This window comes from Podarcis cretensis (assembly GCF_951804945.1).
Source record: "Podarcis cretensis genome assembly, chromosome: 1".
Classification (NCBI taxonomy): domain Eukaryota; kingdom Metazoa; phylum Chordata; class Lepidosauria; order Squamata; family Lacertidae; genus Podarcis; species Podarcis cretensis.
In genome coordinates this window covers 23,814,856-23,838,665 of record NC_137170.1, presented here as the reverse complement: position 1 = coordinate 23,838,665, position 23,810 = coordinate 23,814,856, and the positions used below count along the sequence as shown (strand labels likewise).

The window sequence follows — 23,810 nt, the reverse complement described above, 5'->3', positions numbered from 1 at the left end:
GAAGCCCCCTCTGCTGGTGTGTGTGTGTGTGTGGTCCAGCCTGCCAGAAGATTTAAGGGACAGTGAGCCGGCCCGCTGGTAGAAAAGTTTGCTGACCCCTGCCATAGAGCCTTATCCATGCAAGCATGGCTGTTGACGTAAAGCATTTGCATTCATTTCACCAGCACAGCATGTGCGCATTGTACGTACTAGAAGAAATCCAAATTCTGTCTTCCATTGGAATAGTTTTAAGAATTATCATATGACAAATGTTTCTCAAACAGGAATAATAAATATTATTAATCTAATACTCCAAAACAAACGTATGCCAACAATATATCCATATAAAGACAAGGGTCACACATCAGGTAAAGATAGCTGGGACTGGGCCCCATTCATAACAATAGACCTACAGTACGACCACGTCATACATGCATTTAACTTGCCTGATTTCAACCATACGCAGTTGAAGTCTGGCTGGTTGAAATCTTGCAAGTTGAATAAGGAGCTGGCAGGAGGCGAGCACCTTGCTTGAGAAGCAAGGCAGAGAACTTAAAAGCTAATTTTGCACCAGGAAAATCTGATGCAAAAAAGAACTTTTAAGCTATCTCTGCCATGCTTTGCCTATCTGCATGACGGGTGTGGGGTGCTCCTGGGAGATTTTAAGAGAACTTGGATGGACCTGTGAGATCTCGCAAGAGCACTTCAGGGCTTCTGGAGTCCCAGGATGCTCATGAAGGGGTCCAGTTCCAATGATTTGAGTATACACATTTTTGCAGATATGCAGACTGCTTTGAACGGAATGCCTGTGTAAGATACAATTGCACTGTAGTCATTAATAACTTGCATCCCATTGCTTTCAGTAAACCTTGTAGTGTAGTCTTATACCATATAGCTGTGTCTGTGCTAAAGTGGTGCCTGAAGGTGATTAGGGGTAGGTGAGGGCTATTAAAAGGAGTGTAACACTATGAGTGGCTGGTTTTCGTATCAGTGTTGCGTTCCCCCCAAAGGCTGCCAATTAGTGCTGCTTTGACCTATGAAGCCTTAAACGGCTCAGGACTATAATACCTCAAGGACCGCCTCGCCCTATATAAACCAACCAGGACCCTGCAATCATTACCTGAGGCCCTTCTGCATGTGCCTTCTCTACAAGAGGTCTGGAGGGTGCCATCACAAAAGCGGGCCTTTTCTGTGGTAGCTCCCCGTTTGTGGAACGCTCCCCCTAGGGAGACTTGCCTGGCGCCTTCATTGCATATCTTTAGTTGCCAGGGGAAAATGTTTCTCAGGCGTTTGGCTGATTAACATTTTATAGCTTTAAAAATGTGCTTGTGCTTGTGGGAGGGGGATTGCAGGCCTGTGCGCAGTGTGCCTTGGGAAGTAAGCAACAAAAATGACATGAGAAGAACTTGGAAATAAATTGGCCATGAGGTTTTGGCATAGGCATTGGGTGTGTATCCCAAATCATTCTACCTGACTGCTGGATGATTATTCACAATGTCAGTCCTGGGTTAAGGGTTCCCTCAAGATGCTGGTAAACTAAGCTGACAGCCCCTGGCCACTGAACGGAAGTCCTTTGGCCCATCACCCCCACCTCACGTCATCTGGACCTTTGGATTTCAACCCAGACGCCTTTACCAGGGTACCCTGAGATTTTTACATGTCCAACAGGAGAGGCTCCCTCTCACCCCCAGGTTACACTAAGTATCCAACCCAATGCCTTTTCCCAGCACACAAGCTGGCTCCTCCCTGCCAGCTCACCGCCACACCTACTAACATCTGCAACCAATTCCCATCACATCTACAAGCAAGTCTCATTACTCTACAATTTCTAGGGCTCTGTGAAGAAAGCCATAGCATAAACTGGTCTAAAACCAACATAAGTTTGTTTTGTACAAAAACATGGGGAGAACATTAAAGCTGTGTGTACTTTATCAAGGTACTCTGAAAAGAGCTGGCAGCATGTTACCTTTTCAAAAAATCTACTATGAACAGTGATATCGATTAAATTGCTATTGTTGTCGTCAAAATAAATTTTTGTTCTCACATCCAGTAGAGAAGGCCTTCCAATTACAATGTGCATTAGCTTATTATGGAACACATTATACGCTGTGGAAGGAAACAACAATGAGAATAATGTTTATTTCCAATATTTCTTTCCTGTAGAACAACCTCTCACAAAAGGAAAAACTTAGCTCCACTCTGAAACTGCAGTTGGGTTGAAGAATACTTGAGGATTTTGGCTGATTCCAGTGTACCCTTATTTCATATACATCTGTGTACAAATGCACATCAAAATGAGAAATCCATATGAAAGATCTGTAGGCAGGATGGGAGTCAATAGGATAAAAAATATATGTAAAATACATTTTGTTGAATTTCAGTTAAATTATTAGAGTGAGGATCATAACTTATAAAGAGTTTGCTTTCATATGATTTCAAACACTTTCAGACATTTTATAGAGAATACATAGAGAGACAAGAAATACTGTATTTTTTGCTCTATAAGACTCACTTTTCCCCTCCTAAAAAGTAAGGGGAAATTTGTGTGCGTCTTATGGAGTGAATGCAGGCTGCGCATCTATCACAGAAGCCAGAACAGCAAGAGGGATTGCTGCTTTCACTGCGCAGCGATCCCTCTTGCTGTTCTGGCTTCTGAGATTCAGAATTTCCTCCTCCAAAAACTAGGTGCGTCTTGTGGTCTGGTGCGTCTTATAGAGCGAAAAATATGGTATGTGCAGTCTTACCTACATTAATTGGAGTCACTCTGAATTTCAATTCCAGCTTTGATCCAATATCCAAGTATTTAATGGCATGGCGTGGTAGGTCATCAAACTGTTGTATTGTATATCTACATATGTCAACAACAATTTTCCATTTTCTTTTATTTACAGTGCCAAAGTCATACAAGAACCACCTCCCAGGTGGAATGTCTGTATTTAAAAGCACCCTATTAGGCATGGTAGCATCTCCTAAAGCATTTTGGTCATCCACAACTTGAACAATGAAGAAACTGCTACTGCCTGGAATCACCACTGTTTTCTCAAGATCGGTTGGTTTGAACATATAAGGACCTGGAAAACAAGAAAATAATGAAAACATCATTCAATGTGCAGAAGCTGCATTTCCCTTTGTTGTTGTTGTTGTTGTTGTTGTTGTTCCTGCTGCTATGAATATGCCTAATTTACACAAAAGATAAACTGACCTGAAGCTATGATAATAATAATAATAATAATAATAATAATAATAATAATAATAATAATAATAATTTATTATTTGTACCCCGCCCATCTGGCTGGGTTTCCCCAGCCACTCTGGGCGGCTTCCAACAAGGATGAAAAATACACTAAAATGTCACATATTAAAAACTTCCCTGAACAGGGCTGCCTTCAGATGTCTTCTGAATGTCAGGTAGTTGTTTATCGCTTTGACATCTGATGGGAGGGCATTCCACAGGGTGGGCGCCACTACCGAGAAGGCCCTCTGCCTGGTTCCCTGTAACTTGACCTCTCGCAGTGAGGGAACCGCCAGAAGGCCATCGGAGCTGGACCTCAGTGTCCGGGCAGAACGATGGGGGAGGAGACACTCCTTCAGATATACTGGACCGAGGCCATTTAGGGCTTTAAAGGTCAGCACCAACACTTTGAATTGTGCTCGGAAACGTACTGGGAGCCAATGTAGGTCTTTCAAGACCGGTGTTATATGGTCTCGGCGGCCGCTCCCAGTCACCAGTCTAGCTGCCGCATTCTGGATTAGTTGTAGTTTCCGGGTCACCTTCAAAGGTAGCCCTACGTAGAGTGCATTGCAGTAGTCCAAGCGGGAGATAACCAGAGCATGTACCACTCTGGCGAGACAGTCTGCAGGCAGATAGGGTCTCAGCCTACGTACCAGATGGAGCTGGTAAACAGCTGCCCTGGATACAGATTTGACCTGTGCCTCCATGGACAGCTGTGAGTCCAAAATGACTCCCAGGCTGCGCACCTGGTCCTTCAGGGGCACAGTTACCCCATTCAGGACCAGGGAATCCTCCACACCTGCCCGCCTCCTGTCCCCCAAAAACAGTACTTCTGTCTTGTCAGGATTCAACCTCAATCTGTTAGCCGCCATCCATCCTCCAACCGCTTCCAGACACTCACACCGGACCTTCACCGCCTTCACTGGTTCTCATTTAAAAGAGAGGTAGAGCTGGGTATCATCCGCATACTGATGAACACCCAGCCCAAACCTCCTGATGATCTCTCCCAGTGGCTGCATGTAATTGTTGAAAAGCATGGGGGAGAGGACAGAACCCTGAGGCACCCCACAAGTGAAAGCCCAGGGGTCTGAACACTCATCCCCCACCACCACTTTCTGAACACGGCCCAGGAGGAAGGAGCGGAACCACTGTATGACAGTGCCCCCAGCTCCCAGCCCCTCAAGACGGTCCAGAAGGATGTCATGGTCGATGGTATCAAACGCCGCTGAGAGATCCAGCAGAACTAGGAAACAGCTCTCACCTTTGTCCCTAGCCCGCCGGAGATCATCAACCAGTGCGACCAAGGCAGTTTCAGTCCCATGATGAGGCCTGAATCCCGACTGGAAGGGATCCAAATGGTCCGCTTTTTCCAGGCGTGCCTGGAGTTGTTCAGCAACCACTCGCTCAATCACCTTGCCCAAGAATGGAAGGTTTGAGACTGGGCGATAATTGGCCATCGTGGCCGCATCTAAAGATGGTTTTTTAAGAAGCGGTTTAATAACCGCCTCTTTCAGCGGGTCTGGGAAGGCTCCCTCACGGAGGGAAGCATTCACCACCCCACGAAGCCCATCGCCCAGTCCTTCCCGGCTAGCTTTTATAAGCCAGGATGGGCAAGGATCCAGGAGACAGGTGGTTGGTTTCACTCATCCAAGCAGCCTGTCCACATCCTCGGAGGTAACAGATTGGAACTGATCCCACTCAACTTGACCAGACAGAACTCTAGCACTCTCCCGCCCCGGCCCTGCTCCCACGGTGGAGTCTACTTCTTCCCGAATCTGAGCGATTTTATCTGCAAAAAAATTTGCAAAATCATTGCAGGAGAACATATGGCCCGTACTGGGCCCCGATGTTACAGGTGGTTCCGCTAAATTGTGAACCACCTGAAAGAGTCTCCTGCTGCTGTTTTCTGCAGATGCAATAGAGGCGGTGAAGACGTAGGCTCGACGTTGAGCTCTAACCTGTGTCCGGTCAGATTCGGAATGAGTTATCCGCCACCGGCGCTCTAGCCATCTCAACGATTGTTTCATTGCCCTCAGATCCGTGGAAAACCACGGGGCTCTCCGGGCTCCATGCAATCGGAGAGGGCGCTTCGGAGCCAAACAGTCAATAGCCCTGGTTAACTCCACATTCCAGCGGGCCACCAGGGAATCGGCTGAAAGGCCATCAACATGGGATAAAGCATCCCCTACCACTCTCTGGAAACCATTTGGATCCATTAAGTGGTGGGGGCGGACCATCCGAATCGGTCCCACCTCCCTGCAGAGGGGATGGGTCGCAGAGAAGTCCAGTTGCACCAGGAAGTGATCTGACCATGGCACTTCTTTCGTTTCACTTTCACTTCTTTGATATAAAGTTTAGATTCCTAATTTTTGACAGACTGCCACTACCTGTGTGGCTCTCCTAGTCAACAGCAGCCCTGTAACTCCCACAGCTCATAAAACTTTTTATTTTGCTAGAAACCTCAGAAATGCAGGCAGTGTCAAGTGAAGGCTGAAATACCATGCTTCATTCACAGGCTGGAAATTGGGGGCTCTTTCTCTTCTTTTTATGGGGCTACCAGATTAACTCCTTACCTTACTTTTCTGGGATACACCGTCCATATCCTTCCTTCATTTTGCCAATTTGTCTCCATAAGAAAATTATGAATTTACACATAGTTGGAGACTGATTGGCTGGCTGTTGATTTAGGAAGGGGATCTAGTAGAAATAAAAGTGACTGGATGGCGAGGAACATATAAAAGAGGCTACATAGGAAATTAGGAAATGCTGGGCAGGGGCCACCACCATGCAACCAATCTTAGGCGAATAGTATTCCCTGCAATTCTTTTCCTATATATTTCCCCACTGAAGTGTGATTAGCATAAGCCAAAGACCCTCCTTCCAAAAACCTTTCATTATCAGGTGATGCACAAACCTGGAGAAGTCAGCTGAAGCCTGTATGATATACTGGTCCCTGTAGGGGGCAAAACTCTTATAGTATTTGCTGTGCAAGGGCTATCAAGTTTAGATTCAACAGGAAACCGATCTAGAACATCTACCAGTACAGATGATATAAAGCCTGGAGGAGCTGGCGTCCTAAAAACCTCTCTGATTATACACGATCCTCCTGGCCTAAATTAAAAAGAAGCATACATTTAATACCACCTTGATGATGTCAGATCACACATCTAATGAATTTTAATGAATTTCAACTAGTTCCTAAGATTCCCTTGCTGGAAAATAGTGCTAAGAGAAAATTGTGGTTTCAAGCATGTCAGCTGGCACAGGGCTGCTGTTCAGCAGCTATTTCTGATCTTTTGAATCACTATGATTTTGTATTGAATTGTAGTAATTGTTTGATGAATTTGTCTTTAGCTTTATATTCTCCTGTGCTTTGAATTTACTACCATGATCACAATGTCTGTTAACTTGTAATGGTATTATTGTTACTGTGAGCCACTTTGAGCTCAACAGTTGTTGTGGGGAAAGCAGAATACAAATATTAAATCAAATCACACGAAAATACCCCTTAATCTCCAAGTTAGGTACATCCAGTAGGTACAATATTTCATGGGCCATATTATCTGAACCTGTTACTTCTGGCTCTAGCAATATCACATCCCTGGAAGACAGCAGATTCCAGCAGTCTTTGCTCCCAAATGTGGTGGTGGGTCCCCATCCCCCCCCAGATGATGAAGTCATGGGAAACCATGTCATCATCATACACACTGAGGAAACCATTTCCAATTTCCTACGACACACACATCACCTACTGATATATTTTTGAAGCCTACAAGTTTTGTTTGAAACTTGTATTACACGGTATACGTTGCAAATGTTAGTACAAAGTGGTTCTAAGAGCAGGCAGAACAAGAAAGTGGCAACCCTCTGAACAATTTAACCAAATTAGAGAGATGCTATTTTGCTATATTCTGTAAAATAGCAGGGTACATTAAAAAGAAAAACCCAACAGAACAAGACATTGCTTGTTAACAAAACATATGCTGTTATTGATACTTACCCATAATCTAATCTTTTGCCTCTTTGCAGACTACTGAATCTCTCAGGTTTTGTTGCTATCAGTGGCTCATGGTTTAAAAGTAACATCTGCTCTTCAGTGATAAACTGTACAGCCAAAGGACATTCAAAACCTAAGTCAATATCCTGGAACAAAGTGAGAAAATTAATTATATATATATATTTTCATGCGTTTATAGATACAAAACTTGCTAAACAATTTTAGGAATAAATAGGAATTTTAAAAAAGATAATTTAATTTATAATAGCAATCAGAAGAGAAATTGCTTAGAAACTGTGTTTCTTTATAACAAGAGGTAATTCACATATCCCCTCTGCCCTCAAGGTCTTCAACGTCAAAGTTATAGCTCAATTGCTCTACGGAATTCCAGTCTGGCTGCCAGGGTTTACCCAGCCGGTAGAATGAGTGCAGGCAGCTTGTGTCTAGAGGAGGTCAACACAAGGTAGAGACTGCAGCCTGGGCGAGATTTCTTACATGCTGGTTAAACATCTGCCTCACAACAGATAAAGATCCTCTCCTTAGTGAAGTTTTGCTAGATCCCTTTCTTTCCCCAGGGCTACGACGGTTTAACATAAAGGGACAGCAACTTGTTCTTAAATGTAAACTATATGTTGATCTCTGCCTGCAGTTCCTAGATCAACTCTGCATCCCCAAATGGAAACCAGAGTTAGAGGTCATACATTTTCTATTATTGGGGAACAATCAGGAGCTCACCAAGTTAGTGGCAAAATATCTTTATCTGTTTTTTTGTCGTCGAAACACACTGCAGACATCTGATCTCCCTGGAGACCTAGAGATGTAATGTTAGATTGCTTTGTCTCTTTCATTTGACAAATGTTTTGTGTCACTGGGAAGGCGGGAATTCGGTATTGATTGCTATTAATGTTGGTATGTGATGCCAATAAAAGGTTTGATGATGATGAAACTGGTAATTAAGCAGCACAGACATAGCTGCAGTAATCAAAAAATAATACCGATAGTACTAAATTTCTCCCTAGTTTCTCTTAAATTTCTAATGAGTACAAGACTATGTTTTTAAAAATCAGTATTTGTTCAGGATACTGAAGATAATGGTAGGAGTCAGTTAAAGCTAAGCACTTTCAAGTCCCACTTGAAAGAAGTGAAGGAGTTGAAGGTGGCAACTTAGTTGAAGCATTATGTGACTTTGCCTGTGCTAAGGGGGTGGGGCAAACTCAATGGTTTTCTGAAAGTTTCATTAATGCACTCCCTCAGCATATAGGGCACATATACAGGAAATATGGTTCGGATTGAGCTATTGGGACCCAACTGCGCCGCTGAGGCCCACCGCCTTTCAAGGTGTTGCTGCCAGGCCAGGCAGGAGCAACAGCCAATGCCCAGACTGCCAGCTTTAATGGTCCTTCTTGGCAGGGAATTGGAGCACGTGAGGCCAGAGCTCGAGAGACCGCAAACGTCGCCCCTGCTCCCCCCCAGAAAGCAGTGAGCAGCTATTTTTTTCAGGAACCACAGAATTGTCTTTCTTGCTGTAACCCATTATAATGGTGGCTTTTCTGAAATCAACTTTTAATTTTTTTTAAAAAAAGAATTAAATCTATTATAAGGATATCTGGATAGTGGTGAAAAAATGCTGGATTAATGTCTCCAGTATCCATTCTAGCACTAGCTTCCTACTTTGACATGTTGGAAGAGTGAAGGTTTGTCCTTAACAAGAACAACAATTATTACAATCTCATAGACATTTTTCATTCACACATCAAAAGCATACTTAACCTTCAGTAAAGTGTCCACATCCACACTCGTCTCTTTTACAAATGAGTCAATTGTATCATTCAGAGAAATATGATTTAATATTCCCAGGTGGTCAAAGTACATGTTGAAGATACCCTTTGCTGGTGGGAAAAGCTTGGCATATCTCAGTACACCTACAGAAAAGGGGAAATATAAATAATGGGCATGCATCAAATCCTATTATTATAGGAAGCATGAGTTTATTCTAGAACAATAGGTTTCTGTGAATATTTGGAGAGATCAACAGCTCTTCCAACCCATATTTAATCAATGCAATGAGGAAATAGATCGTTTTGATGAGGATAAAGTATATCTAAATTATGCAACTTCAGACAATAGTTCCTAAGGGCCAGGATCTAACAAGGTCATATGTGGTCAAATACTTTGAAGCATGCAAGGAGGTGTTGTTCCTTTTTGGAAGAACCTCCTTGTGCCTCATGGTCTGAATGGATTGGTCTGCGATGGAGGGTTTTTGAAGGTGGGGGTAGACAAGATAATAGCCTTTGCTGTTGGTCAGCCAAGTTCCTGCAATCTCACTTAAGGTAGAAGTCATAGAAGATGCAGTGAATCTATGTCTCTAGTCTACATGGTTCTTGGTTTGGGCACCCTTAGGGCTCCCTGGTTCTGCCCAGCAGAGAGTGAATTCCTTAGGTGCATCAGGTGCTTCCACTTGTTTCTCCCTATCTAACTATGAGAACACATAGGTTGGGGGACCTGGTTTCTTAGCCTAATCTCATATTTGAGTCTTCAAAGACTGCAGGAGACTCCACTTTTTAATGTTTTCCTACCTGCCTTAGTGTAGTAAAGGTTTGCTGCGTCAGTCACAAATATAATCGCTTGGGTGTAAACACATGAATCTACCTCTATAATCGTCTCAGAATTTAAAGAAAATAATGGTACAAAAGTGTTGCCTCCATCATAAGAAATCCACACCTAAAAGGGAGGGGGAGAGACAATAAAGAATATTGTATAAGAGATCTTTGTTGGCATCCATCTGTCTTGAGAGACAATGGAATGCGCCTCTAGGGCTGAAGTCAAACCACTGTGTTAGCAGCACTGAAGTGACCTAATAATAATAATAATAATAATAATAATAATAATAATTTATTATTTGTACCCCACCCATCTGGCTGGGTTTCCACAGCCACTCTGGGCAGCTTCCAACAAAGATTAAAAATACATTAAAATGTCACACATTAAAAACTTCCCTGAACAGGGCTGCCTGCAGATGTTTTCTAAATGTCAGGTAGTTGTTTATCTCTTTGGCATCTGATGGGAGGGTGTTCCACAGGGCGGGTGCCACTACCGAGAAGGCCCTCTGCCTGGTTCCCTGTAGCTTTGCTTTTCACAGTGAGGGAACTGCCAGAAGGCTCTCGGCGCTGGACCTCAGTGTCCAGGCAGAATGATGGGGATGGAGATGCTCTTTCAGGTATACTGGGCTGAGGCTGTTTAGGGCTTTAAAGGTCAATACCAATACTTTGAATTGTGCTCGGAAATGTACTGTGAGCCAATGTAGGTCTTATATGGTCTCAGCGGCTGCCCCCAGTCATCCATCTAGCTGCCGCATGTTGTTTCTGGGTCACCTTCAAAGGTAGCCCCATGTAGAGCACATTGCAGTAGTCCAAGCGGGAGATAACTAGAGCATGCACCACTCTGGCGAGACAGTCCGTGGGCAGGTAGGGTCTCAGCCTGTGTACCAGATGGAACTGGTAGACAGCTTCCCTGGATACAGAATTGACCTGCGCCCCCATGGACAGCTGTGAGTCCAAAATTACTCCCAGGCTGCGCACCTGGTCCTTCAGGGGCACAGTTACCCCATTCAGGACCAGGGAGTCCTCCACACCAGCCCGCCCCATCCTCCAAGAACAGTACTTCTGTCTTGTCAGGATTCAACCTCAATCCATTAGCCACCATGCATCCTCCAACCGCCTCCAGGCACTCACACAGGACCTTCACTGCCTTCACTGGTTCCAATTTAAAAGAGAGGTAGAGCTGGGTATCATCCACATATTGATGGACACCCAGCCCAAACCCCCTGATGATCTATCCCAGCGCCTTCATGTAAATGTTAAAAGGGGGTACAAGCCTGGGCAGTGAGTGTGGAGGTAGTGGGCTGCCCAGAAAAACAAGGCCCCCCTCTTGGTCTTGCTGATGTGGTTCAAAGGAAAGCAGGGCAATACATGCGGCAGCTAAACGGATGACTGGGGGCAGCCGCTGAGACCATATAACTTGATTGCAGGAGTTGCTGGAAGGAGGTGTACAAGTAGTTATCCAAGCATCTTAGGGATTCCAGACCAGATTTGTGTAGGGTTTGCTCATTAGCATTTTCTTCTCCCTAATATAGCCCACAACGCAGCAGAGGTTTAGGACCATAGTTTTCCTTCTCTTAGATGGGCTATCTTACCAGGCTGACGAGCCTCACCTGCCCCTCATGTCCTTCTACAGAATGTGCAGAAACTATCTACTTGACCACTGGACTCCTAATGGGTTTTATTTGCTCAATCCACCACAACCTGTCTTCACAAGCAGGGTAAGTCCCTAACTCATCAAAGGTTTGAAACCCATCAGCAACCCTCACCTGGTTTAGCAGGTCACTCAAAGCCATTTCCTGGGGTGTGGCCGCTGTCACATACTGACAGCTAATAGGAGCCACAAGTGAGAGTTGAGCACAAGGTAGGAACTAAAGGTGGACTACCCCAGAAGGAGCACAACGTGTCCCGCAACAAAGGTACCCCTCCTCCTCTAACACCCCATCATTTGAAATATCTAGAAGCACCCACCACATTGTCTTGAAGATGCTGACGAATATTTACAAAAAGTCACATAGATGCAAACTTCCAGGGGAGAGGAACAGTGGCTTGGCTGTCTCTCTGTTAGCTCCTGACTATTAACCACTCTGAAGATAAGGGTGATCTGGGAGTTATGCTCAAATGAACGAATATTTAGAAACAAGTCACTGGACAATATATCCCACAGGATAGCAACTCTGTTGCGTGCCTGCAGAACTCAGATTACATGCATCTTACTCAAGCACATCCAGCGTGCAGGACAACACACCTTTCAATCACCCAACATCATGACCATGCCAGGGGGCAGTCAGGTGAGCCGTCCCAGGCAACTGCCCAAATTTGCATTGAAACTGCTGCCAAATCAGAGCCTTTTCCTCTCCGCTGTAGCAGCAGTTTCAATGCAAACCGCTTTCTCTTCCTGGAGCAAGGTGTGCTCTCACTGCCCACCAGATTCAAAACACCCATATTTTTTTTAAAAAAGAAATTAATAATGGTTTGATGTCTTAACCCAGGTGTGAGACAGCTTAGCAATGTAAAAATGCAGGCTGAACCATCATGCAGGACAAAGGAAGATTACCCTAGCCACAAGCTAAGTACAGAGCCATTAAGAAACAAGATGGGGCCACTGGCAATCCAAGAGAATTGTCCTCCCCTCCCGCCCCCCCTAAAATATAAACAGAGACAGGAAATTTGGAAGGTTGCCAGGGTAACTGGGTGTGATGTCACAAGAAGAGTTTGGGGCTTTGGGCAGGAGGCTTGGAACAGAAAAAGGAAAGGAGCACGATCTTGGCAGGCAGGCCGCGGAGAAGCTGGGAGAGATGCCTTGGACTGCAGTGCTGGGAGGGGGGGAAGCCTCTCTTGAGATAACTGTGCTGTTAATATCTGGAAACCCTCTATCTAAATTCAGGTGTAACTATGTGAATAAATCCTAACTCTTAAAGCTATGTCAGCCTCCACTCAAACCCTCTAAGTGTCTCCATTTCCCAGGGATGTCCTGATTTAGAGAAGCCATCCCCGTTTCTGATTTGATCCAGGAATATCCCACTTTTCCTTAGGATATCCTTATTTTCATTGGAAAAATGTTGGATGGTATGGAGTTATCCAACCCCCGAGCTGTATGAAGGCAATCCATAGGGCAGTTGGGGGTTTTTTAATGTTTAATGTTTTATTATGTTTTTGCATACGTTGGAAGCTGCCCAGAGTGCTGGGGCAACCAAGTAAGATGTGTGGGGTATAAATAGTAGAATTATTGTTATGGAATGAGGGGTTCCTATTTTCATCAGAGAAATGTTGGAGGACGTGTGACTTCTGTGTCTTGATTCTCAAGGGAAACACGGCCGCAGGGTGAGGGTCTGGAACCCCCAGAATCCTGCTACCGCTTGACAGAGGTTGGGGGTTGGAATGCCACCTTTGCAACACTATGTGCCAGTTGTTAATACACCTTCCTTCTTACACACCTGATTGCCATATGCATACAGAAAATGGCTGTTTGTGTGAAAATACAATCCATTTGGTATAAATCGCGGATCTGGAAACCAGAAGGCTGGGAATTTTCTTTTTTTATTCATGCTGCCGTCTGTTAACTTATGCACTGATATCAATGCCCGATTCTAGGAAGAAAAAGAAGGAAACACAGTTAAACATATGCATTCTCAAAGAAAGAAATGATACAGCAGAAACACAGTGTCCAAGCAGAGTGTTAGAACTGAGCAGGTATAGTTGCCCTAACAAGAGCCAATTCATACCTGGTTAAGACCTTCTCATTGCCAGGAAGGCGTTCATTCATAGCTGTCAACGTTTCCCCTTTTTTAAGGGAAATTCCCTTATTTCGAATAGGATTCCTCGCAAGAAAAGGGAAAAGTTGACAGCTATGTGTTCATTGAAGGGAAGGCCCTGGTTCATCACTTAAAGGTAAAGGTAAAGGGACCCCTGACCATTAGGTCCAGTCGTGACCGACTCTGGGGTTGCGGCGCTCATCTCACTTTATTGGCTAAGGGAGCCGGCGTACAGCTTCCAGGTCATGTGGCCAGCATGACTAAGCCGCTTCTGGTGAACCAGAGCAGCGCACGGAAACGCTGGTTACCTTCCCACCGGAGCGGTACCTATTTATCTACTTGCACTTTGACGTGCTTTCGAAGTCCCAGCAGGAGTGTCAGCTTGGCCCCACGAGCGTGGGTGCCCAGGGTCGTGGGTGACATACAGCATGCTTGGTCCTGACACCAAAATTTGTGGGTGCCACAGCAGAAACACAGTGTCCAAGCAGAGTGTTAGAACTGGGCAGGTATAGTTGCCCTAACAAGAGCCAATTTATACTTGGTTAAGACCTTCTCAGGGGACGCAGGTGGCGCTGTGGGTTAAAGCCTCAGCGCCTAGGGCTTGCCGATCGAAAGGTCGGCGGTTCGAATCCCTGCGGCGGGGTGCGCTCCCGCTGCTCGGTCCCAGCGCCTGCCAACCTAGCAGTTCGAAAGCACCTCCAGGTGCAAATAGATAAATAGGGACCGCTTACCAGCGGGAAGGTAAACAGCGTTTCCGTGTGCGGCTCTGGCTCTGGCTCTGGCTCTGGCCAGAGCAGCGATGTCACGCTGGCCACGTGACCCGGAAGTGTCTCCGGACAGCGCTGGCCCCTGGCCTCTTAAGTGAGATGGGCGCACAACCCCAGAGTCTGTCAAGACTGGCCCGTACGGGCAGGGGTACCTTTACCTTTACCGTAAGACCTTCTCATTGCCAGGAAGGTGTTCATTGAAGGGAAGGCCCTGGTTCATCCCTTAGGCATAGCTAATAAGCACTTTCTGAGAGGCTGGGACCTCTAAGTTCAGAAAAGAAGCTGAGAAAAGGGAACATACACGAAGTGCTGGCTCAAAGAACTGCCATATGGAGCCAGAACTGCACTCAGATGGGCAGAATGCCCTTCTGCTGCAAGAAGATCAAGTAATCCAGGTACGGATTTCATTTTCTTCTCTGCCACACTGCTGCTTCTGCCTCTTCAGGAAGTGCTTGTTAGACAGGCCTCAAAGTCCCAGCAGGAGTGAAAGCTTAGCCCCGCGGTCGTGGTTGCCCAGGGTCATGGGTGCCATGCCGCATGCTTGGCCCTGACACCAAAATTTGTGGGTGCCTGGCCCCTTCATGGGGAATTTTGTGGGGGTTTGGGCACCCAGGGAATTGGAGCCTATGAGTCCCAGAATCAGAACCTTTAGTTAGCTGAATGCCCTCCTGCCTCAGAGGGAAGGAAAGACTGGCCAAGAGCAATTAAACAACAACACCACACTTTTACTGACCTTAAGAATGCAGTAGAAGAGGTGCCCAGATGCAATCTGTCTGGGCATTTCCTCTGCCTTCTAAGGGGCAATCAAAAATATATTGCCTAATTATTGTTCTAAGGGAGGGAGAAGGCACCTGTGGCATTTGTAACTGACAAAGAAGAAGAGATGTTTTAGAAAAGACAACAATTGCAGGGATCAGAGCACCAGAAGATACAATGCCTCATTTTAAAATGTTTCCTTTTTAAAACATCACCATAGCCATTGTTTTGGAGAAAATATCCAACATATATATTGGAATCATGGAACTGAAAGGGAACAGAAGGATCTATTGTCTTCAGAAAGGCATTCATAGACCACCTGTGAACTTAGGTGAACTGTGGAAGTTTATGTGTTAATTAGTTAATTAATATCCCACCACTCCTCCTGAAGGAACTCAGCTTGGCAGTGGGGTGGGGAGGGAATTGAGGCTATTGCAGGACACAGGTTTGATATTGGTGGGTCAGCCAGGGAAAATGGGGAGAGGGGGCTTTCAATCAGTTGTCCCATCCATTGCGAATTGCCCCCTTTCTAATTCAATTCAAATGCTTTCACCAAACCATAAATCACATCACAAAAAATGAGAATCCATTCTAAACAAGAGCAGCAAATTGCCATCTGTTCAGAGTTATCAATTAAATAATAATTAAATCAGAATCCTTTGGTGCACTGTACCTGTTGAGATAACAAAGCGATGCCAGTGTTCTGTTCATAATCAACAAGAAAAGAAACCACCCGTCTGGATAAGTGCCTTTCACCTTTCATTTTGTGAGGCAAGCAGCTATGCCATTTTTGAAATGTATCATTGCTATAGAAACAAGTGGATTCCTGTTTTTTTAATAAAAAAAAAAACAAGAAGAAGAAAAGGATGCAAAGTAATCGATTTAGAAATATATCGTTGTTCGAACTTAAAAGCTTTGCTAAAGAATCCACTGAGCTCTGAATATACAGGAGTGGCTAGTGGGGAGGGGCAATGGTGTGTACCTGGCCTTCTAGCAGGACAGCCACTGCCACTGACCAGGAGGGAGAAGTGGAGGGCCAAGGCAACAGGAAGGTCAGAGCTGTACGGTGCACCAACATGATGATGTTGATGATGATGCACCTATGCAGCAGTGGTTTCCCCATTACCTTGCCCCTCCTGCCCTCCTTCCTGGTAAGTGGCAGCAACTCGCCGTGTCAGTGCTCCACTCAGCAGGCCTCTCCTGTATAAAGCAAACAAGAAGCAAAGGAAGAAGATTTTACAAGAGCAAGGGCCAAACTGCACATTATTGATGCTTTTTAAAAAGTACACACAGGTCCTACTAACCAAACACTATGCATTCCCTGGAAATCATTCGATGGGCAAGCATTCACATCATTTCCATCAATTCCTGTGCGAACATTTCTAACCGTGGTCTTTGTATGATCTCCCCCCCACCCCCACCCCAATCCTGTCTCTCCATGGTTTTTTCCTGAGATGGCTGCAGCTTAACAGCAAAAGAAAGACAAAGGGGGGAAATGAATTGTCCAATCTCTCCTGCTCTGATCTGTCCGATCTCTCTCTCTCTCGCTCCCTTCCCTCCCTCCCTCCCTGCATGGTTTCTTCCCCCAAATAGCTGCCACCGACTAGCAAAGCACAAAGATGCAAGGAATTAAGAAAGTGGGTAAACTCCGGATGTTCAGATATCTGAATCTGTGGAGTGTATAGCGAGGCATAGAATAATTCTTTACATTTGGACATTTTGTGAATTTTTGCATGGCTAGCAGACAGAAAGCAGGTCCTGTGTATATGTTTAAACTGATAGAATTTTCTGCCAGAAACTGTTGTGGGACCCAGAAGCCTAGATCAGAAGCCTGTTTTGGATTGGAGCTCTGAACCTGCTTTTTTGGACGCACAGTACTGAACCAATGGCCCTTGGTGAATACAAGGACGTGTGGGGACCCCAAACAGTGACTCCTCCAAAGACCTCAGTGAGCAGGTAGTGATCTAAAGGTTGAGATGCTCCTTATGCTATCATAAGCTCCTTATGCTACAAGTTATGGCTTTGTAAATAATACAAGAACTTTGAACTTATCCTAGTAGCATATGGCAGCCAGTTCCCGAAAAGCTCTGATAGCGACCACAAAAGCTTCCAGTAATAAATTTGCACAACTGTCCTTTTGATTTCTGAACATTAATTTGCCAAGGTGGCCAGGAAGTTAAATTATGTACTGAACAGAATGCACCAAACCTCAACTATATTTTCATAAGATTTTATCATCATTTGCCTTACCTGGCTCAATGATTTATCTTTGTTGAATGACAGCCCAACATAGTCCGCTGCAAGAAAAGCAGAAATATATTAGCTACAATTCAGTGCTTGAACTTCTAAAATATAATTTACAAAAGGCATCAACCCAGTTTCATGTGAACAGTTAATAAGAACTCAGGGTGAAATTTTGAAATTATTTTTGTTACATGCCTTAAAATATATAATTGTGTATGAGCAGAGAGGCATGCTCTCTGCCTTGAGCTGGTTTATTGCAGGCAAGCATTGGGGAGCACTCTTTGCCTCCACTTACACTAAGGAGTTTTGCAGTGTGCTATTTTGTCCCCCATGCTATTCAACAGCTACATGAAGACATTGGAAGCAGACATTAGGACAGTAGATGACACAGCTATATTTCTCCATAACGTTGGAGAACCCATGGATTCAAGTTACACATTCAACACATATAAATCACTTTTTCTTTACCAATCTAGCTGAGTCCCTGGTTTCCTTACTTTCATATAATTCTTTGTTAGCTAGACACTGGAGGTTGTACCATATTTCAGCTTTAAGATAATCATCCTGTGGGCAGAAAAAGAGAAGGAAATACTTAGCATGCCAAGTGAATTTGCATAGTATAGATGTTAAGATTCTGAAAGGGTCTGCTGAGGCACAAGTTGTCCTTTCTAACTATCACACATTGCCTAAAAACCTCTGTGGAGCCAAGGAAGACAGTGGACAATACTGTCAAATGTCAGAAAACAGCACTAGCTTTCTAGTTTCTAGTAGCAATACCAGTGATATTAGTAGTGGTGCTGGTGGTGGAACAACTCAAGAGAAGTGATGGCCAAAAGTAGACAGAATTACAGAGATGTCAGAAGCAGAGCAAGATGTAGTTGAGATACCAACTTCCCCAAGATCTCATTCCAGCTCCCAATGATAGTCATGAGAAAAGAAAACTACCCCACTGCCTCTTTCTGTTCTTCTCATGCAGCACAGAATTCTGGTTCAACACACTGACAGCTGTTTATATAACCTTGTCAGGGAGTTCACAGATCAAAGGATAGTTATATGGCCTCAATGGGACCCAATTCCTCTTGTCCTCTGAAATTATAGCACACAAGTGGAAACTAGCAACTGGAACTATACAATGCACTATCCTGTGTCTTGCTTTCAAAACTCACTGCTTTATCACAGTAATTTATATAGTGCTTAATTGCAATAGCCTCTAAGCAATTTATAAAGGTTTTTGTGAGTTATAGCTCTATTCTCTGTATTAATGGGAATGGGCCAAGAGGGATCCCTTCCACCAACCCTCATTCAGCTTGTTACTCCAGCAATCTCCAGGTATGAGTCTGTGACTGGGGCAAGAGTAAAAGGAGTTCATCTACACACACCCCTCAGCACAGCAATTCCTCTGTGAACTGCGACTGTGATAAACCAGTAGTAGTAGTAGTAGTACTACTACTACTAATATACCGCCCTATAACTGCAGATCTCAGGGCAGTTCACAACAATAAATTTCAATTAAAAAACGCAGATTACATAATAAAAACAAAAACAAAGACAGCCCAATAATTCCCCTGTCTACAAACCATGCAGTTGGTCGGCATGTGGGGTGGGGTGGGGTGGGGGTGGAGAAATGAAGTTCAGTGTCTTCTGAGAATATAAAAAGCAAGGCGTTGGCTATCAAGCAACTGATTCCTGTGAGTTTTCCTGTCAACTGTGTTGTCGCCAGAAAGCTATGTTTATTGGGCTCTGTGTGTGTGCCTGCAAGCTTCTGTCTTCTATGTGTCGTCGAGGTGGGTGAGGGCATGGAAGCAACACGGCTGACTTGCAGGTGTCAGTTGCCTAGCATACAGAGATTGCATTGTGTCAGTGCTGGGGTGTGTGTGTGTGTCACAATATATTGCTATGTTTTCTCTCCTTTAGAGTGCTGCCATTTACATTTGAACTTGCAGCTGGAAATGCATGCTGGAAATGCTGGAAATGCATTCTGACAACACATTTGATGTCAATACTAAGCCAATGTTAGCATTCTGCCAAGTGTACCAGGGTCTCTGGATTTCATTGTTAGGAGGAGTTTGGATTTGATATCCTGCCTTTCACTCCTTTTAAGGAGTCTCAAAGCGGCTAACATTCTCCTTTCCCTTCCTCCCCCACAACAAACACTCTGTGAGGTGAGTGGGGCTGAGAGACTTCAAAGAAGTGTGACTGGCCCAAGGTCACCCAGCAGCTGCATGTGGAGGAGCGGGGATGCGAACCCGGTTCCCCAGATTACGAGACTACCACTCTTAACCACTACACCACACTGGCTCTCTCTTAGGATCCGTATACTATGTGATTTATGATCCTTGGGACACTTATTTCTAAATGGCTAACAAAATGAATGCCAGAAAGAGTTTCAGAAAACATTATTTGTGAGATGTTACAAAAACACACCACTGAGAACAACAAACACAACATTTAGCAATTTCTCACCATTTCAAAGCCACATAAGGTTGGTTTGCCGAACTGAAATAAAACACAGTAAGACCAAATTGTATGAATCATCACTTTCTTTCCCACACTTTTCACAAGCAATTTCACAAGTGTATTACTTTACATATTCATTTACCACTTACACTCAATATTATTAACATGGTCATTGGTTGTTTTGAGTGACGTAAGAAGCCTGTCTCCACCAATAGCCTGGGGCAACCTAGCCAGGGCATGTATTTTTCCTGTGAGATAACAGGAAATAACCAATAGCTACAAACCAACAGCTAAAACACCTAAGGAAATCAAGTACCATACCCATCACTAAAAAGAATTCAACAGTGGTGCCAGCAAAACTCTCTGGGGAGAGGATTCCAAAGACAAGGGGCTACAACAGAAAAGGCCCTGTCACAATCCCCTTCACTTCTAAAGGTAGCACTCCTGAAGCAGGGCCACAGAGATTGATCTTAATATTAATTGCAGCAAAGCTACTGTTGGTGCAAAGAAAAAAAAAGAAAGGAGAAGTCCTGGATACCAAGATCCAAGTTTGGGGCAAGTACTCTTTATTGAGAGACCCCGGCAGATATTTAAAATCACAAAATATGCAGCAAAAGTGAAGCATGGGAATATGATAATAATTTTTATTATTATTTATACCCCGCCCATCTCGCTAGGTTGCTCCAGGCTGTCAAGACCTTTAAAATTTGTCCTTTCAAGTTCTTTACAAAGTTTCCCACTTCCCCTAGCATAGAAAAAGACCACAAGTTCACATACGAAGCAACCAGCTTAGCCTCTTCATACACTTAGTTCATCAGGTGAACTGGAGAGAGAATGATTAGTACACAGATTAACAACGCAATCCTAGATGTGCCTACCCAGGCGTAGTTCTCACCATGTTCAATGGGACTTACTTGCAGGGAAATGTGTATAGTAGGGTTATAGTCTTAAACTGAACGAGATTGTCTTCTGAGCAGACCTGTATGGCATTGAACTGTTAATACTGTAGATTTCAGGAGGAGATCTTCCAAACTTAGTTTTTTCGCAGTATACTTACCAGTGGTTTTTAAAACATTAGATGATTGGGGGAAGGGGACACAGGGATATTTAGAAGTACACATAGGTACCTGCAACAGATTTCCAGTTATAATGCGCAGATCATCACTGATAAATAATCCTAGTGAGGTGAGGAGTACAAGACGAGTATTTGTTACGGTGAGATCCACAAGCGCAAGTCCGTAACAATCTTGAGGAGAGAAAAGGCACTGTGAGTAACCTGAGTTGCATCTCTCAGACTTCCATCATTACTTGTTATAGACATGGCAAATTACACCCATATTGAGACACCCAGATCTGTTGGGCAATCCATGCACCTGATATGCATTTGAAGAAGGTCTAGATCTATGTGCTTTTAAGAGAGGGTGGAGTGATGAAATCTGCTCTTTCGAACCCTGCTCCTTTGCTGCATTTGTTTTTTTTAAAGATATAGCAAAGGCAAGTTCAGGGGGCAGCAAAAATAGAGGCTGACTTTTCCGACCCTGCCCATCTGACTGTGTTGCTCCAGCCACTCTGGGTGGCTTCCAACATTTATAAAAAACAATAAAACATTAAACATTTAAAAAACCACCTTCCCTATACTGGGCTGCCTTTAGATGCCTTGGGGGTCAGATAACTCCATACCCTCCAGTATTTCTCAGATGAAAATAGGGATATTCTAAGAAAAAGTGGGGCATTCTGGGATCAAATCAGAAACCGGGACAGCTCCTGTAAATCTGGGACTGTCTCTGGAAAATAGGGACACTTGGAGGTTCTGCACTCCAGAGTAAAAAAAATGGCAACCCTGGGAACCACAGCTGAAAGCACTCAGTAGCCCAACATGCCAGATTCAAGGCTGGCGTCAGTCAAAAGCCCTAAACAGGCTGTAGAATCTGACCTGTCAATCCCACCCCAGGGAGAGAAGACCCTAAATGCTGAGGGACGAGGGTTCCCATATCCAAGAAGCTGAAATTTGGGACCCAAGGAGGCACAGATTCTTTCTTATCACTGTCCAAAGAAAAGGGATGAGGGAGGGCTCTCCAGATCCTAGGGTTTTGAACTGGACATCATACCACAACCTTCACTCTGAGACCTACAATTACTGTATTGGTCTGAATATAGGCCACACTTCCCCCCAAAATCTGGCTCATATAAAACCTGAGTGCAGTCTATGGTGACAATCTTATAAGTAGAGAATCTATGTTTTGAGAGATCTCATTTTAGGGGTGTAGTCTGTATTCGGACCAACCCTGTACATTCTATGAAAGTGCAACGTGTTCTAAGGCCTTGGTGTAAGACAGGCTGGCTACAAATAAAAAGGAAATCATATGGGTTAATTAAACAACTGAAAATAAGAATTACCATTTTCCAAGATGGCACAAATGGTAGCAGACAAGTTAAACCATACCGTATCCCCACCTGTAAATCCACTGTCAGTCAATCCTAAAATTAGTCCTTCAAATACAAAAGAAAACTAATCATTACATGAAAACTAAAGCCAGGCTACCAGCATTTATTAAACTGTTATAAAGCTTCATATTTCCCAGAAATTTCAGCAGTGTAGCTGGTTTGGTTTGGAGGTTTCTCTGTAATATTTGAGTTTATTTACAAATATATGTTGAGTCTAGGTAGAAGAACAACCTATCACCCCAACAGCAGCAAAATCAGGAAATAAGCACCCCTGTATCCACAGATACAATTACAGACCTTAAAAACTCAGCTCAAACCTATTTGCACACACTGAAAGAAAGCATGTCTGCCTGCTTTACTAGTACCACATATCTAAGTTAATAAGCACAAGCAGGTGGTTCGGTATGGGGTGGGGTGGGGGACAGTTGCAAACATATCCCTGGCGTATTCCTGTGGTTATTGTAGAATTCGCTGCAGTGTAGTGGTTGTGTCCTGTCCTCTCCTTCCCACCTGAGATTCTCAGCAAAATGCTCTAGTAGTCATGCTTTTGACCATCACACACATATTTGACTAAAAACAAACAAACCAGTGAGCAAATAATTCAAATTACGGTAATTGTTGTTGTTGTTTTTTTTTGGGGGGGGATACCATTTCAAAAAATGCATACCTACCATTTATTCCATCTATTTTGAATGCTCAGTATGCAAGTGTCATTGCTTGCCGAGCTAAAATAGTGCCAGCGATGCACAAGGTTTGCAAAACTGCAAATGATCTTTTTGTAAACAACAACAACAAAGTCTTTTCCATTGAGAGGGAATTGTCCATGAAAGCTGCACCAGGCCCTCTGAGAACAACAGAATGTCCTCAGTCCTGTTGCTCCAAGGGGAACTTGCTCCTCTACTCCTTTCAAAGCACATGGCAGCAAGAAGGCCTTTCCCTGCTGCCTAGGGTTGCCATATTTCTAGAAGTAAAAGTTGCTGAGCTTTTTGGGAAAAACTCAGTCAAGACAATGGGACTTACTTCTGAGTAAACAAGTATACTTATTTTAAAATGTTACATCCCACTTTACCCAGTCGGAAAATGAAGCTGGTGGATCAGCTAATTATGTAAAAATGCAAGATACTTACCTATATTTTTAGTTTTATAGATCGGACCAAGTAATGCTACATCACTTGCACAAGGAGTTTTTGCTATTTTGATAATGGCTACTTCAGACAATGTATCATTAATATTCAGGTATTCACCAAGGGTCCAATACCACTGAAGAAGAGGATCTGCAAGAGAGCACTAATGTTTAAGAAAGCAAAAAATCTTTCTGCTTTTTACTTAAAGAGTGAAGGAAATATGCGACTATCTCTGAAATTTGTGGAGACACCCTTGGAGGTGAGTAAGGGATGTTATCAGTCTGGTCCAGGGTTGGGGTGGGGGATGGGAATGGAACTGCCATCTCTGTGGTGGAAGGTAGGGGGAAATACAGAAGTGGGTGAAGGCATACAGAAGAGACAAGGTTGTCTAAGTCTGCTGGAAATTGAAGAGTACTAGGAGACCGTTTCAAGTAATGAGTACCTTCCTTAGACCTGT

General features: G+C 44.0%; 2 protein-coding genes and 1 long non-coding RNA gene across 3 annotated transcripts in view; 1 reads left to right on the top strand and 2 right to left on the bottom strand.

Moving 5' to 3' along the window:
- The window catches only part of LOC307200864, a 345,619-nt gene that overhangs the window by 184,012 nt on the left and 137,797 nt on the right, over positions 1–23,810 (top strand). The gene's annotated exons all lie outside the window — the stretch shown is intronic.
- The window catches only part of LOC307199804 (cation channel sperm-associated auxiliary subunit beta-like), a 118,062-nt gene that overhangs the window by 85,112 nt on the left and 9,140 nt on the right, over positions 1–23,810 (bottom strand). The gene's annotated exons all lie outside the window — the stretch shown is intronic.
- Positions 1–23,810, bottom strand: part of LOC307199842 (cation channel sperm-associated auxiliary subunit beta-like) — a 55,040-nt gene that overhangs the window by 25,041 nt on the left and 6,189 nt on the right. The window contains exons 5-18 of the mRNA XM_079947973.1: positions 23,357–23,503; positions 22,182–22,274; positions 20,912–21,030; positions 19,791–19,823; positions 17,825–17,891; positions 17,334–17,380; positions 15,757–15,909; positions 13,243–13,395; positions 9,785–9,929; positions 8,979–9,130; positions 7,212–7,354; positions 6,126–6,322; positions 2,724–3,050; positions 1,946–2,085 (exon numbers count right to left, since the gene is read on the bottom strand). Of these exons, the coding sequence (XP_079804099.1) occupies positions 1,946–2,085; positions 2,724–3,050; positions 6,126–6,322; positions 7,212–7,354; positions 8,979–9,130; positions 9,785–9,929; positions 13,243–13,395; positions 15,757–15,909; positions 17,334–17,380; positions 17,825–17,891; positions 19,791–19,823; positions 20,912–21,030; positions 22,182–22,274; positions 23,357–23,503 (1,916 nt within the window). The remainder of the gene's footprint in view (positions 1–1,945; positions 2,086–2,723; positions 3,051–6,125; positions 6,323–7,211; positions 7,355–8,978; positions 9,131–9,784; positions 9,930–13,242; positions 13,396–15,756; positions 15,910–17,333; positions 17,381–17,824; positions 17,892–19,790; positions 19,824–20,911; positions 21,031–22,181; positions 22,275–23,356; positions 23,504–23,810) is intronic.